This window comes from Gobio gobio, assembly GCF_949357685.1.
Source record: "Gobio gobio genome assembly, chromosome: 9".
Taxonomy (NCBI): Eukaryota; Metazoa; Chordata; class Actinopteri; order Cypriniformes; family Gobionidae; genus Gobio; species Gobio gobio.
The window spans coordinates 49,659,953-49,677,141 of record NC_137115.1 but is presented as its reverse complement, the minus strand read 5'-3'; the positions used below and the strand labels follow the sequence as shown (position 1 = coordinate 49,677,141).

Sequence of the window (17,189 nt, the reverse complement as noted above, 5' to 3'; positions counted from 1 at the left end):
GGGGTCAAACAAACAGTATTAGTATGGTGTTCCTAATAATCCTTTAGGTGAGTGTATATTATCATATGTACGCGTTTTACAGCGGTGTGGGTGGGTAGCTGACAGATTTGGGTTTAATGTATTAAAATTTCTCTGAGAAACTGAGGAAAATGCGAAAAGTGTTGCAACCGTCCCCACTTTCCCCTACTGTTTAAACTTGGTAGTATGCAGTACAACGACGTTAAATACCTTTTACAAAAATGATTCATGAATGCTTTCTGAAAACAATATAGAATGATATGTGCAGTGGTATTGAATCATATGGGTTACATGTGTGTGGCAGTCTTGAGTAGTACATTAGTTTGCACTATTGTGATCCTGAAAACGAACCATTTTGAACTTCCCAAAAAAAATTCCTGTTGATGTTCTGTCTCAAATGTATCTTTACTCACTAAGTTTAGCAAACATTGTAATGCAAGCTATGCACAATGAGATTATTATTATTTAACATCGCTGCTGAAACCAACTTTCAATCATGCGGTCTAAACCATGGAGATTTGGGAACGAGTATTGAGTCTTTGCTAGACGCAGTGGGGAAAACCACAATTTTCTCCTTTTCTCGAAATTACTGAAGCCTTTTATCAAATAACGCAGTGCTACAGCACAGCCATAACAGTGTTGAGGCTTACTTGCACGCTATTGGCTGGTCAGTGGGAACTGCACGAACCAATGGCAGCGGCGTAACTGCATGAACCAATCGGTGCGGAGCCCGCCAGATTAGGCGGTGCATCTGCCTATAGAAGATGCTCGGATTGCCATGGATTCAGGTTTAATTAAAGGGGTGGTAAACCACGATTTCACTATTCTAACTTTAGCTAGCGTGTAATGTTGCTGCTTGAGCATAAACACCATCTGCAAAGTTACAAAGTTCAAAGTTTAAAGCAAAGGGAGATATTTGCTTTTAAAGAAATCAATTTCTAAGGACTACAGCAAACGGCCAGTAGGCGACTACACACATTCCTCCAGGGTTGGTGACATCACCAGGCTCAATATTTACATAAACCCCTCCTCCGAGAATATTAAATATGGGGGGTGAGGCCATTTTGTATCGCGGCGCTGTTGTGGTATAGTTAGGCTGGAGTGTTGTTGCCGCAATGCCGACGAAACGCTGTTATTTTCATCAGGATTGCAGGTCTGGGGTACTTGCTTTGATCAGCCTTCATAGGGACGGGGGTGCGTTGCAGAGCGTTTAACATACAGCATGTTATGCACATGTGTGTTTGAGACGGAGGGGAACAGGCGCACGCGGGGCTTCCGCTGCACATCTCACGGAGGAAAACTTCCACAAACTTCGCAAGTTCAATACAGGATTCGCACAACGTCAGCTGCGTGAGAGAAACACGGCCAGTGTGAATCATGCACGACGCGCGCGGGGCTCCTGCAGCAGATTTCACGGAGGAAAACTTTCACAAACTTCGCGAGTTCAATACAGGATATGCACAACGGCTTGTCCTGAAAGCTGGATTTACAAACAGAAGCTGTTTACGGGCCACAACCTGTAAGTCTGATTTATTTTTCATCGATGGGTTTTCCTGTAATACATTGTATGTTGTAGCAAGGAAGTAAACAGATGACAACGCTGTTCTGCAAACCAGTCTGTTAAATGCTCATTCATACTTAACGTTATCCGACGAACACCTACGTTACAAACACTAACGTTAAAATCTCAACAGCGAACCTGGCATTAGTGTAAATTATTCTTTGATTAGAGATTTAATGTATTGTTTATCTACAGGCATGCTAAACATGGTTCGGTGTGTGATTTGGCTAACTTACTAGTAAAGCCAGTGCTTAGTGTTCGTTTTGGGTTAATAGTTCTTGCGACAGATATTTGGCTATAATCGTTCTAAAAATACAAAAGTAACAGTGCCATTCAGTAGCGATCACTAGATCCGCACTCTATACTCTTGAGGACTGAACAGGTTCTGCTCGATCATCTTCACTAAAATGTTCTGGGTCTGATTCGGGCTCAGATTGGTATGGTTTTGACACCATTGTTTCTAATACTGACCAAAGCACAGCCTCCGGTAAAGGTAAGGGGCGTGGCGTTTCCGATAAACGTGCACTGTGGTTAGCGAATCAGAACACACTGGGCCAGCTAACCAATCTGAGCCCATTGCGTATTTTTGAGGGACTGGCTTCATACAACCCGGAAAGCATCAGGCCGTTTTACAAGGAGGGACAGAGCAGTGTAGAATAAAGGTCAAATATATGAAAAATAATGCAATTTTTTTTTTTAAACGAAGCATGAACACATGTTACAATGCACCCCACAAACACAATCAAGCCTTCAAAAGAATGTGTTTTACCACCCCTTTAAAAGGGTAATCCAGCCCCCGGAAAGCGTACCTTCCATAGGGGCAGCCATTGCTAACCAAGCCATCACCTGCTGTTAGCATCCTATTGACTCCCATTCATTGTGGCCTCACTTTGACAGTGAATATCTTTACATTTGAGACGTTTAAAGACTCCATTCGTCCATTGTTTATTTCTAAACAAACACGACAATGTATAAAAGGCTCCGTTACCTTGTATCTTACACTATCACCCCGTTGAAGCTGTTTTTGTAAAATATAGGCTAACAATTGTGTCATAACCACGCGACTGTGTCACGTTGTTGAGCAAATTAGCGTATAGACCCGAGGAGAAGCTTGTAGGCAATCTTTTACTGTCTATGAGGCAATCGGGGGGAGGTGGAGGCAAAAACGCAGATAGAGATGTTGCAGATCCTGCTTCATTCATCAAAAGTTGCTCCTGCTCACTCTCTCTGTCTCTGCAAGATTCCGTGATTCAGATTTGACTTCGCACAACTACTAGAAGACTTGCCACTGTCGGACAGGTTGCTCACGTCACATCTACGTCGTCAAGCTCAGTCTGAGGCTGCGCAGTACGCTCAGCCATCAGGAAGTGAGTGCTTCTACCTGACTTCAATTATCTCCGTTGAAGTCTATGGGGTCGCTCTGTCCATTTCTTTTACTGTCTATGGGTTTAATTCGACTGAAGCGACGGTCGCTAGTCTGGTCTGCATAGTATCTATGCAATACTCGTTCCCTTATCTCAGGAAACCGGGGTTACGTCAGTAACAGAGTACATTCAGTCGTATTGTGTCTTTGCTAGATGCAGTTGAAGTGAAGAATGGTGACCCATACTTGGAATTTGTGCTCTGCATTTAACCCATCCAAGTGCACACACACAGTGGTGAACACACACACACCGTGAACACACACCCGGAGCAGTGGGCAGCCATATTGCATGGAGGAGGGCGCTGGTTATTCACTCCCCCCACCGACAATTCCTGCCGGACCTGAGACTCGAACCCGCAGCCTTCCGGTTACAAGTCTGACTCTCTAACCATTAGGCCACGACTGCCCCCAGTGAATAGGTTGGAACCTATTCAGTCACGCCGTGCTATAAGCGCAACAACGTGTACGTGTACTCAAGCTGAGTAGCGTTAGTAAGGGTCCCAAGCCAGAGTTTATTGACATATCGTGTAAAGGGTAAAGACCCTAATATGAAAAGGCCAGGCTCACTGAGGCCGGACACCATCATAATGATGGGGCCTATGTGCTTGCGTGCAGAGACATATGAGTTCTAGACCCCTAAGCGCTAACTGTCTGTGAAGGCCCGGGCTCATTGATAGTCCGCTTGACCACGCCCAGGAAGAAGCCATGCCTCTAGTGGAGTGAGCCTTGATGACTATGGGGCACTGCAGGCTCATTGAAACGTAGGCCAAAGCGATAGCATCCACCAACCATATGGATAGTCTTTGTTTTGTGACCGGAAGCCCTTTGGTGCGGCTACCGAAGCTTACAAAAAGTTGCTCTGACTGTCTGTACTGGGCGGAGCACTCAATATATGCTCTTAGAGCCCTGACTGGGCAGAGCGGGTCCACCTGCTGAGGGTAGAGCAGAGAGCCGGATTACTTGTGCTTTGAACGGGTTCAAAAGTACTTTCGGCACATAGCCATGTCTTGTTTTGAGGGTGACTGTAGAGTCAACTCCAGACAGGAAGCACTCACGGAGAGTGCATGTAGGTCACCAACTAACTTTACTGATGCTAATGCAGTTTAGCATTCCCACTGCGTCTAGCAAAGACGCAATACGACTGACCATTCGAAAGGGAACCCATTAACTGTTAAAAAAGATAACATATCGCAGTGGACATTCAAACGGATTTGATCTAAATTATCTAAATGTAGGTACACTCCTTTTCTCTCTCTCTCGCTCTCTCACATACACAAACACAAACACACAATATTCTATATAATATAGTAAGCTTTAATGAACAAACATGTTTACGTTGCTAAGAGTGGTTGCTAATGGTGTTGTGCAGCGATACACAGAACCGTTGGGTGAAGCGGTCACGGCCGTGTTTTATCCTGTTTTATCGTGAATAAAACCCAGCTATGGACCAATCAGAATCAAGGACTCGAACTAAGCGTTTTTTTTATAAAGACATTAAAGGGGTGGTAAAACACATTCTTTTGAAGGCTTGACTGTGTTTGTGGGGTGCACTGTAACATGTGTTCATGCTTCGTTTAAAAAAAAATTGCCTTATTTTTCATATATTTGACCTTTATTCTACACTGCTCTGTCCCTCCTTGTAAAACGGTCTGATGCTTTCCGGGTTGTATGAAGCCAGTCCCTCAAAAATACGCAGTGGGCTCAGATTGGTTTGCTGGCCCAGTGTGTTGTGATTCGCTAACCGCAGTGCACGTCGGAAACGTCACGCCCCTTACCAGAGGCTGTTCAGTATTAGAAACAACGGCGTCAATAAAACCATATGAGCTCGAATCAGACCCAGAACATTTGAGTGAAGATGATCGAGCAGAACCTGCTCAGTCCTCGAGAGTAAAGACTGCGGATCTATAATGATTGCTACTGAATGGCACTTTAACTTTTGTATTTTTAGAACGATTATAGCCAAATATCTGTCGCAAGAACTAACGTTAACCCAAAACGAACACTAAGCACTGGCTTTAACTAGTAAGTTAGCCAAATCACACACAGAAGCATGTTTAGCATGCCTGAAGATAAACAATACATAAAAGCTCTAATCAAAGAATCATTTACACTAATGCCAGGTTCGCTGTTGAGATTTTAACGTTAATGTTTGTAACGTTAGGTGTTCGTCGGATAACGTTAAGTATGAATGAGCATTTAACAGACTGGTTTGCAGAACAGCGTTGTCATCTGTTTACTTCCTTGCTACAACCTATTACAGGAAAACACATCGATGAAAAATAAATCAGACTTACAGGTTGTGTCCCGTAAACAGCTTCTGTTTGTAAATCCAGCTTTCAGGACAAGCCGTTGTGCATATCCTGTATTGAACTCGCGAAGTTTGTGGAAGTTTGTGTTGTCCTCTGTGAAATGTGCAGCGCGCGCGTCGTGCATCCACGCACCGGCAGTGTTTTTTCACGCAGCTGACGTTGTGCAAATCTGGCATTGAAATCGCGAAGACGGTGGATGTTTTCCTCTGTTAGATGTGCTGCAGGGAGCCCTGCGCGCGCCTGATTCCCCGCTGACTCAAACACACGTGCATATAATATAACATGCTGTATGTTAAACGCTCTGCAACGCACCCCCGTCCCAAGGAAGGCTGAACAGAGCAAGTACCCCAGACCTGCAATCCGGATGAAAATAACAGCGTTTCCTCTGCATCGCGGCAACAACACTCCAGCCTACTACACCACAACAGCGCCGCGATACAAAATGGCCTCACCCCCCCTTATTTAATATTCTCGGAGGAGGGGTTTATGTAAATATTGAGCCTGTTGATGTCACCAACCCTGGAGGAATGTGTGTAGTCGCCTGCTGGCCGTTTGCTGTAGTTCTTAGAAACTGATTTCTTTAAAAGCAAATATCTCCCTTTGCTTTAAACTTTGAACGTTGTAACTTTGCAGATGTTGTTTATGCTCAAGCAGCAACATTACACGTTAGCTTAAGTTAGAATAGTGAAATCGTTGTTTACCACCCCTTTAATAGTTTTATAAAGCAAAGTAATGGCTGCTGCAAATTCAGCTTTGCCATTACAGGAACACATTTCAAATTAATATATAAAAATAGAAAAAATATTTTACATCATAATAATATTTCACAATATTACTTTATTATTGATCAAATTTGTGAGCATACCATTGTAAGACTGGAAAAACTGGAAGATGCAGAGCCGTCTGGTTAGAGAATGGCTACTCTCGGAGAAAACAAAGGACGTTTCTGGAAATTAACATTTGAACTCTTTCTGGCAAAATTAGCATCCCCACCTGAGACACAATCACACCGACTCAATCACCTCAATGTTGTCTTAATTTACATTTCTTTCCCATCACCCCCTCTTTCCCCATCTCTTCTCTCCACTTTCCAAAATCATCTGAAATTCACCCAAAAATCTATATGGTTTAATGTGAACAATTTTCATACAACACTATACATGATGTTTGGTATCATTTGAACTGTTTTAAGAGTTTAGAGCTTCCGGCGGTCAGCAGTACACAAGTCGACTTATGGCAAAATGATGTACAGGAGCATCGCACGCTTTGACGCCCCTTTCGCGGATAGCGCTGGGCAACAAACTCAAGCCCCTCTTCTCTTATATCAAAATTCTCCACCATTTCTCTTTAAACATTCTTGTTTTAGACTCCAATTCAAGACCAGTGTTTTGTTTTGCTCTATCCTCTGCGATTCTGCGTTCGTCAATACGCATGCTTCAAGGGTCAAGGGTTACTCTTTCGCCGTAAGGCGACTCCCCCACTCCTACTTTATTATAGTATCATTGTTTTCAAGCAGTATTCTACCGTACAAAACTATACATTTATAAAAATGTACAGAAATCCTAACCTTTGTCATTTTAAGCTTTAATTAATAAATTTGTCAGCTTCTCCAACTATTTTTTAATTTTTTACATACAATTATAAAATTCCACTTAAACCATAGACTGTTTTTGGACGTAGGTATCATTAAACCTTGATAAAAGGTAATCCATTGAATTAACAGGAGGATATTTATCAGATCCATCGCAGCATGAAATCATGGCCTCATCATCAGGGTGTACAAAGAAGGCCAAAGACTGACGTGTGCTGGCGTCACCTGCAGGGGGCAGCAAAACCCTGTGAACCTGAGGGTTTAATAACAGAAGAGAATATCAGAAAATAATTAAAGGTGAACTATGTAAGATTTTTGCAGTAAACTATCCAAAAACCACTAGGCCAGTGTTATATATTTTGTTCAGTTGAGTACTTAGAATATCCCAAATGTTTCCAACAATTTATAAATCATGAAAAATTGCTATTTTAACCAAGGAACCGGGACGTGTGAGCTATGCGTTTGAGGGAGTCGCCTGTCGATGGCGTCATATCTGCGTTAGGGATGGTGAAAACTAAACATTTTCTTGACCAACCACCGAGCCTCATTAGCCGGTTGAAACCGGTTAACCGATTAGTTTAAAATATGCTGCGCTATTTGAAATAACAGCCGCGAACCGCACCTGCAATTTCGCAACTCTGTCGCATCTCTCTGCCGCTCTGCCTCCAGCTCTCGGCGGGTTGGAGAATCTGGAATGTATCGTGCTTGTATTCCGTCCGTGTACTCTGTTTATCATTGAATGACATGCAGCATATCATATCATGTGTAGTTCAAATAGGCGCTATCCCCCAGCCAAATGAGGAATCAAATATTAAAGTGATCAGTTTCCATACACAAAATAGTCTCACAGACTAGCTGTCAAAAAAGGCGCTTTTTTGTGTTGTGGTCCAAGCGGCAAGTAATGTGATTAGCTGTTGTCACTATGACGGTCGCCCCAGCACCAAGCTTCAGCCATGCCCTCCGTCAAGCGTTGACGCCGAAGCCCTGTGTGAATGCGGCGTTCCACTCACGTCACTTTTTTAAAATCCCCTACAGTGCGAAACATGAGTCCCGCAAACGCGGCGCCGAGGAGCTTGTTTGTAATCGGAGGACAAATGGCTCCTTAGTTTCGAAATGGTTTGGGTACAAGGTGATCGCGTTGAAAATAAAGGCATTTGTCTAGCGTTAGAAGGTCATTTGAAACATTGCCGCGGCTCATTTAAGAAAATGACAGCTCTGAAGAGACGCCGCTTTAGTTCGAGGTAGTGCTAACAATAATAAAGAAAGATGATGATCAACACCTTATGTGTTACCACTGAAATGTAGATGTAATATATTTCCAAATGTAAGCCCATCTTATGCGGAATGTTGTATAGAATAACCTCGAGTGTTTTAGCCTGTTTACTTTTTGCAAACCTTGTGAGCGCGCAAACCCAAACGCTGTGACCTCGCGCCAAATGTTTTTATTGGTTTATTAAGTACAAACAGGCGAGTTATGAAAAATTGAGCGTGAGGGATTTGTTCACTTCACACAAAAATATTTTGGAATGAGATGGCTAACTGTAGTAGCGTTTAGTCCACTGTCTATAATAGCCTAATTTAGAGATCACTTTTTTTTTAACCGACAACTTTGATCGGTTAACGTTGATACGGTCAACCATCGGTCAAACGGTCATCGGTTAACATCCCTAATCTGCGTGACCCTCGGTTTCCGGTTTTATTTAGCAGAAACGCTTTACTCTCCCTGCATTGTGAACAAGTGTCATAGCAGCCGCAGAGCGAACGTCATAACTTCCTTTTCAACACACTCAGATATATCTAATACGATAAACAGAGTTGCGTTACCTCATACTCATGACTGGAAAAGAGGAAGTGGCGCCGGCGACCGTGTCATAATAAAAGTCCTGCCGGCGACTATGCCATAATAACAGTCCCGCTCTTCAATCGCTCCTGCTGCCTTGCTCAGCTCCACAACACTCGGTCCTGCTCTACTTCAGACTACAGTAATGTTAATAATCACATCCATGAACATGATTTCTGCCCGTCCTATCCTGACTCTTCCACCGGCTGTGAGGTGAAGACCACATGTCCCAAGATTCTACGCTCAAACGTGGCGTCATCAAACTACACCTTTGTTTTGAACAGGCGACCTCTAGTGGACGGAAAAGTTACATAGTGTAGCTTTAAAGGTCCCATGGCATGGCATTTTTCTATTATTTTATAATGTTTCCTGAGGTGTACTTATATTGTTAGTATGACTTTTACATCATAAAATGTCATAATTTAGAAATAAAAGGCATTTTTTCTATACTGCTGTTTGCCCTGTGGCTGAATGCCCTGTTTCAAGAGGCGTGTCTGCTGTGAGACTTCAGTAAAAACGCCCACTGTTGTGATTGGCTGACATCTTTGTATTTTAAATGAGCGGAGGGGGCGTGGTTTAACAAGGTCTACGAGGCACGAGCAGGCACGAGCTGCTGCCAGAGAGACAGATGGACCTGAGTTCACTTCACATCAGTTCTCAGCATGTCTGAACTGTTTTAGTTACAGCATATACTTCAGGTTATTAGTCTATTTCTAGTCGGAGGGGTTGTCACTCATGTCAGAAAGTTAGTAACTTTAGTAAATTATGGATCAGCGCTGACTGGAGACGCGAACCGTTTAGAACGATTCAGTCCGATTTGGTGAACTGATTCAAAAGAAAGATCGTTCGCGAACCGGACATCACTAATGTACCAGAGAAGGAGCTCAGCGATTGCTAACAAAGTTATTTATAGTAACTACTGAGTTATGAGAGCGCTGTCAGTCAGCGCAAGTTTATTGTGTTTGTATCTGAGAGTTCTGAATAAACACGAGTCCCAGTCACACCGAGTCCGTCTTCATCATTATTACCAACTTTGTAACACATGCAAAGTACCATTACAGCTGTCGAGATGAACGAGTTAAAAGTAAGTGTTGATAATAGCATTTTTTTTTAAATAAAATAAAAGCGTCACTGACGCGCGTTGAGTACACAGCGCAAACAAAGACACAACAGCAGTAATCGAATGTAATCCAGTTTATTGTGGGGCTAGGCTGGCTAGCCCGAATATGCTCACGCTTACCCCCCTTCTGCTTAATCTCACGCCACGTTTGGTGCCTCCGCTGTGGGCCAGATGCAGTACTGGGGGTCGGGGATGTTGAAGGCCAACGGCCAGTGCAGCCCGAGCTTCGGCGTGTGTGAGGCCGATGTTGAGCAGAAACTCATGACTGTATGCACATTTTAGAACCGATAGACGCGACGAGGACGTACAAAAACACTGACTCACAAAATAGAAAACACGAAAACACCGCTCTGTCGGGAGAGAGAGAAGCCGCAGTGTGTGCACGAATAATAAATAATTAACTACACATCAGAAATCACTGATCACAGATCAGAAGGAACTGAAAAAAGACTTCTGTTTTCATTTGTACATCCAAACACTGAGAAACTGCCAGCGTTCACTCGTTCACAAGCCATGATCTCTATTCTCTCGAGCGTTTGCATGGGTGTGCCAGATTCTCTGGGCGGAAGAAAGGGTGGTAACCGTTCCTGCTTGGACGTCAAACCAGGAGACTTCAGGATTGGTTAGTCTGGCCTGTCATTTTCTCAAAGGCAGAGAAAGACAGCCAGAACTCGGTTTTACACCGATCAACATTTCTATCCACTTGGGGACAATATTCAGGCTAGGGGAACTCATATTAATGTTGAAAAACCTCATAAAATGAAAATTTCATGCCATGGGACCTTTAAATAAGCATTTGCCAGTGCATTAGTGTCTGTCCACTTCTTCAGCGTTGGTTCCAGAATTCTTTCCCCATAGGTTAAGTCTTCATTAAAGCCTTTTAAGCAGTGGCGGCGTTTCACAAAAACTTAGGGTTTGGCATGAGTTGGGCATACAATAACGACATTCCCAAATAATCACATTATATCTAAACAAAATGTGCAGCTTAACAACAATACAAAATCAATGCAAATACTGAAACAGCCCTAAGCCTTCACTGGCACGCGAGAAAAATGATATTTTCCGTGTTAATCAGAGTTTTTTTTTACTAACCAGCGGCAACGTCGATTCAAGGCGATTCTTTTTTACAAACAGTTTTTATTTCTGCTGCGTTGTGGCCCGAAAAATTTACAAAGTATTAGTGCTGGGCGGTATACCGATTCATACCGAATACCGGTATTTATTTTTGTTATGATATGAATTTTGATGATACCGCAATACCGCTATGTGTCGCTTAAACAACGCTCGGAATGCGGCTCAGCTGTTTGACAGGGTCCCGTTTCACTGTTGCACTGTAGTGAGAGCACAACTGAGATCGCATCACAGCCTATGGTAAGTCTGAAATCGCCCCCTAAAGCCTCATTCACTATTCCCTACATTATCCACTTATATTGTTCAATTGAAAGAGTGAATGAAAACGAGTGAGTGAATTCGGACAGCCGTTGTGTGTACATATATGTATATTTCATCACGTCTTCTTCAAATGAAATGTATAGGACACTGATACAACCGTACGTCTGATCACGACCGAGATGACACGATAAGTGACGATGTATGCAAGTTAATAAATAGACTGACAATTCAAAGAAGAATGGGCAAAAATGTAACTGCTTAATTCTTTCTGTGTTAAACTGACGTGTGTCGTTTGTTCAGAGACTGTAGTGCCCTTAAATGTATTGAAAATATCCTTCGATTTTTTTTAATGTTCTTCCGGGTTTCTCCCTCGTTTTGTCTGTTTGTTGTTATATAGGGTTAGATTTTTTAAATGCTTAAGGTGCCCTCAACTCTCTGTTTTTTCTCTCTCCATGGTCATATTTTAATATTCATATGTCTGTAATGAGCAGGTCTGTATTTTATTGGTTGTTGTCTCCGCACAGCATCATTTTGTGGAGCTTTGTAAACCTGAATTAACTCTAGTGTGGAATTTTCCTACAATATTCACTTAGCATGACAGTAAAATAGGGCATTCTGGTCAATCTACTGCAGAATTTTCTCTCTCAATTAGTAGAAAATGTGGTTAACATTCAGTCATGCATAGGGGAAAAAATACCGTCATATACCACAAAACCGATATAATTTTGAAAAATACCGTAATATACATTTTTGCTCATACCGCCCAGCACTACAAAGTATGACAAGTGCAGATTATGTGCTTTATATAAATGTAAAAAGAATTCAAAGTGAGTTTGAATATTATTTTTTGTGATCTTTATATAGCCTAACTGAAAGCAACAATGGATAATTCACCATTGAAAATAAACTGTTCAAACTGGTGAGCAAACAAGTGCATTATATGATAATAAAACAGTTTCAGTCACTCAGTATGTATTTTTAATAATGCTAAAATAGTGGAAGATTTAGGAATTCGATATTGTACTCATCCATTTAGTTACAACACAGTCAGTGCGCTTGCAGAGAGAGCCCACCCACACGCTCTTCTGATTGGCTGTGATTTTTGATTGATTGATTGATCTCGGGTCGAGTCTGGTTTGTCGCTGAAAAACTTGTCACATCGTGCCCGATTAGCACACGGCGTTTAAATTTGTTTTTCAAAGCTACAATTGAACCAACGTGCAGCATCATGAGCTGTTTATTTCCCCTGCTTGTCTGAATGCCAGGATAAGGCAACTGCCATAGGCCTACTCTGCCATACGCAAACACCGGCCCTGGTTTTAAGCCATGGCATGAACCAAACCAACCAGATGTCATTTTCTTCTGTGACTTTCATTTTGAAAACATGGTGGTAAATATCTTCATTTATCTTTCTATATTTTATCTCAAGTGACCTATTGTCAATGAGTATATTAAATTGCTCATCAATTATGTTGGGTACATTTGTTATGGTTTGCAATCATTTTATTTAAAAAAAAGTGTGAGGCTAACCTGATAAAGAAAATACCATTTGGTTGGCCTGCCATTGAAATTATGAATTAAATGTATATTGAGGGAGACAGACTTGATTCCTTTATTCATGGTGCTTCATGGGAGTGAACAATCCCTGCAGAGCTCTATTGGTGTAATTTTCTGCACAGCATCATGGGTAATGTAGTTTTTTCACCAAGAATTCCACTGTTAAATAAATAAATAAACTGAAGAAAGTAAAGATGGCTTCAATAAAAGCATATACCATCAATTAACAACCTCTTCTGTGGAAGTCTCAGGGCCAAAATATGTTCATCCAATCACTGTATTCGGTCCGAATGCAATGATTGGCTGTCCTACCTGCCTGTCAACCTATGCATTTCCACACTTCCTCGCACCTTGCTTGCGCAGACATCAGACGTCATCAGCGCGTTTTACACCATTAAAATTAAATGCCATATTAAGTACAGAAACTTACCGCAGACACATACACATCACTGGTCCACCTTTGCATCAGGTCTGCTATGTTAATCAAAACTGTTCCAGGAATGCTTGGGGCTGAAAGATATTCGCCAGCCCGGTTCAGAACCTGGAGAACACACAGAGACATACTGTCACATGCATCCATCATAGAGGACCACATTAAACATGGTAAAAAAAAAAAAAAAAAAAAAAAAAAAAATATATATATATATATATATATATATATATATATATATATATATATATATATATATATATATATATATATATATATATATATATATATATATATATATATATATATATTTGTCTTATATTGGTATTCACCTGCAGTCCACTCTCTGGGCTTTGGAAGAGCAAAGTGATGCTACCATAATCTGAGTGTTCACCACAGCGCAGCTGATTGTCCTTCACACATGTGCTGTTCACCGGAGGGTAGTACAGAGACCGTAGAGTGGTTGCATTCACATCACCTTAAAACAAACCACATCATAAAAGGTCTTGCAGGCTTCCCAGCCATTGACTCACTGGGAGGAAGAAGTCGTGCATAATTGTGCTTACTTCCAATATGCTTATGTGCACCGATGAAGACTTCTGAATCCAGGCCCAGCCCAAGAGCCATCAGTCGGAGCACTCGGAGAGCGAGTTCCTTACAGCGCAGGAAGAATGACACCTGTGCATCTCGAAAATCAGCTACTCCTTCTGAAGGCCAATTCTGAGCACATTGAGAGGGGAAGAACAAAGTTTACAATCACAAATGTTAGGGTTACGTTAAGTTTCTTAATGTTAAAGCTAAATATATTTGTTCCTCCCATTTCATTTTTTTTTCTTTTTACCATCATGCTGTCCCTTAGGGGCTCCGTATGAAACAAACAAAACCACGGCTGCATCCAAAAATCACATACTTCCCCAATATATAGTAGGTGAAAAACAGTATGTGACAAAAGTAATGTGTCCAAATTCACAGTACTCATAAAAGAGTAGACAAAAGGTGCCTGAAGTGTGCATATGGACACTTTACTATCCCATGAGGCCACTGGAGAGGATTAATGAATGGTAGTAAACAAGGCTGGTTGGTCACATGACAACATGGTCACTATAGTACATTCAGATGACATTCATACAACATGCATTCAAACTATATAGTACATAATGTTTTGGAGGTTGCCAAAAAGGTGCGTCCCAATTCATGTACTAATGCACAATTCTATGCTGTTTTGTAGGCTAGTATAAATAATGTGAGTAACTGTGTTCACACTAAAAATTCCAAAAAGAAAAAGTATACATTAAATACCCCAATGATGCACTTAATTAACCACAAAAAAAAGGAGTGTGGAATGGAATGTTGGACACTTCATGCACTCAACTGTCACAACTTAGTGTGTAGTGTGTCATTTGGGACACAACTTAAAGGGATAGTTCACCCAAAATGTGATCATCATTTACTCACCCTTACGTTCTTCCAAACCTGTATGAATTTATTTCTTCTGCTGAAAACAAAAGATGATATTTTAAAAATATGGGTAACCAGTATACACCCCCATTGACTTCTATAGTATGGAAAAAATACTATAGCCAATGAGGTCCCATTGGAACAACTTGAGGGCGAGTAAATTATGACAGAATTTTAATTTGTGCTTACTCAAGAGATTTGTTGCAAAATATTTGTGAAATTCTAATTATTGGTAAAAGTGCCTTATCATACATTTCTCACTGCTATGGTGGAGCCATTACTAGCCTATATCTGCACTTTACTAGAGCACCCTCAGTAATTTCAGAAGCGCCCTCATTGATTTGATTCTGTAACCAGGCCTGCAAGAGAGTATGATTTCAGACACAGCCCACTTCTAAAGAAACATACAGCTTTTGTTGAACCTTTGATTCGAAAAATGTATAAAAACCCATAGATGTGCACTATTGTCAACGTCATGCTATTGTTAAATCTTTGCTAGACAGAAAGGGTAGGAAATTGATATTTACGATATCCTCTCTCAAAGATGTTATATTATACGCCTCCTTCAGATCACCGGGACGGCGAGGATTCAGACTGAAATGACAGGATTTAAAAACCATTCAAATGTCTGTCCATCATTCGTGAGTTTTACAGTAATGCTTCTGAATCTAGAGACTCACGTGCCTTTCATTTTCTACCGAAACCCAGCCATGGTTTACGTCACATGAGAAACTTCCCCGGCTGAAAGGCTTTTTCATGTCTTCGGGCAAACAGAAGAACTTCTTTGAAACACACATGATTTTTTCCACCTAAAACAGTGAACGGAGAAATAATAGACAGCCACCTACAAACAATATATAACTTATCTTAAGTAACAAGAATTAAAAATAATTCACAAACCTCTTCCTGATTTATGCCCGTGTTTTTCAGATAAACAAATCCCACCTCAGTAAAGGCCCTTCTCAATTCTTTACTCAACTCTTCCAAAGTAGCAACCGATACATTAGCCTTTCCCAGTTCGTAGACATTGAAATCCAAGACAGGTATCTCCATACTTTCCCTTGAGACAACACAACTCTTTGCTTCTTTGATAAATGCAGCTCAGTCAGTTATTGAACAGTTGTTTAGCAATGCAGGGTCATGAAGATATCCACCAATGAATGACCAAACATTGGAGTTCAAAGATCACAAAATGTCAGCCTATATTCCACATGCTACTGTTTTGCAGTGTACTGTTTAAACTTTGTAGTATACAGTACAATGCACATTTTCCAAAAATGAATCATGATTGATTTCTGAAAACAATATAGAATGATATGTGCAGTGGTATTAAATCATATGTGTGGCAGTCTTGAGTACTACATTAGTTTGCACTATTGTGATCCTGAAAACGAACCATTGATCCAACTTCCCAACCTGTTGATGTTCTGTCTCAAATTGATCTTTACTCACTAAACATTGTATAGTCTAAGCCTAATGCAATAAGCACAATAAGATTTTTTATTTTTTTTTACAGATGGCAAATTAAAATGTATAGTCAGGCTGCTGAAATCAACTTTCAATAATGAGGTCTAAACCATGGAAATAATATTTGAAATATGAAAAAACAACAATGTATAACTTATTGGGTTAAAAAAAGATTAAACAAATTGGTTTTGACTCCAAAATCCTTTATCCAAATATATATTCTCATTTGGACATTTCATTTTAAAGTCCATTTCTTAAAAGTTTTTTCACCAAATGTATTTATAATATTTAAGTAAGCAATAAGGTACTAGAGGCTGCTGTATGAAGAATAAGTTACGAAGCGAAGCAGTGCGTGCAACCCCTTCAGCCGTGACTTATTCATGATACAACACTAGCCTTCAGTACTTTATTGCTTTTATAAAACTGTGACCACACAATACAAATATTAAAGCCAAAAAAAAAATGTATTAATGCAATGTTCATGAAGTAAAATCACTAAAAGCTTTCATTCTGCTGGAAAAAATAGTCCCTGACCGTGGCCAGCAACAGATTATTACGCCATTAAATGGCGGCAAAGACTGTCTTTATGAGTGAATCCCTCAGTAGCGAAGACTTTTATATTGAAAGGATTGAAAATCGTAAACGGAGCAAGATGTAACTGACAAATGTTTTGACTAGAAAACCCATTAAAAAGACAAAATATCGCCGTTTAGTGAAGCGTTGTGCAGGAATTCTAGCCTAGAGATCTAGAGGCACCCTAGCGGCAGCAAATCTAATTTGCAGCCAGGGTAGTCTTGCAACTCTCCGTTGGCTTGCGAGCCGGAAAAAACTAACTCTGGTCAGGCCAATCACATCGTGTGTAGAGTCGGTGGGCGGGCTTAACATAATGACGGCAGATTTGCGGCGGTTCCACGTGCAACTTGTAAACAAAGAAACTGGCGAACAGCGATCTTTCGAATCGGCTTTGGCCGCGACTCTGGAAGACTTGGAGTCAAGCTTTTCTTTAAGGAAAGAACAAAGAAC

General features: G+C 41.0%; 1 protein-coding gene across 1 annotated transcript; it reads right to left on the bottom strand.

Moving 5' to 3' along the window:
• Nucleotides 1-6,129: 6,129 nt before the first annotated feature.
• On the bottom strand, nucleotides 6,130-15,872 carry LOC307131510 (uncharacterized protein). Its single transcript, XM_079825212.1, has 7 exons — nucleotides 15,600-15,872; nucleotides 15,384-15,508; nucleotides 15,227-15,293; nucleotides 13,808-13,961; nucleotides 13,574-13,719; nucleotides 13,242-13,352; nucleotides 6,130-7,155 (listed from the first exon to the last, which is right to left on the bottom strand). Exons 1-7 carry the CDS (start codon nucleotides 15,750-15,752, stop codon nucleotides 6,964-6,966), a joined length of 948 nt encoding a protein of 315 aa, XP_079681338.1. The 5' UTR covers nucleotides 15,753-15,872; the 3' UTR covers nucleotides 6,130-6,963.
• Nucleotides 15,873-17,189: the final 1,317 nt, after the last annotated feature.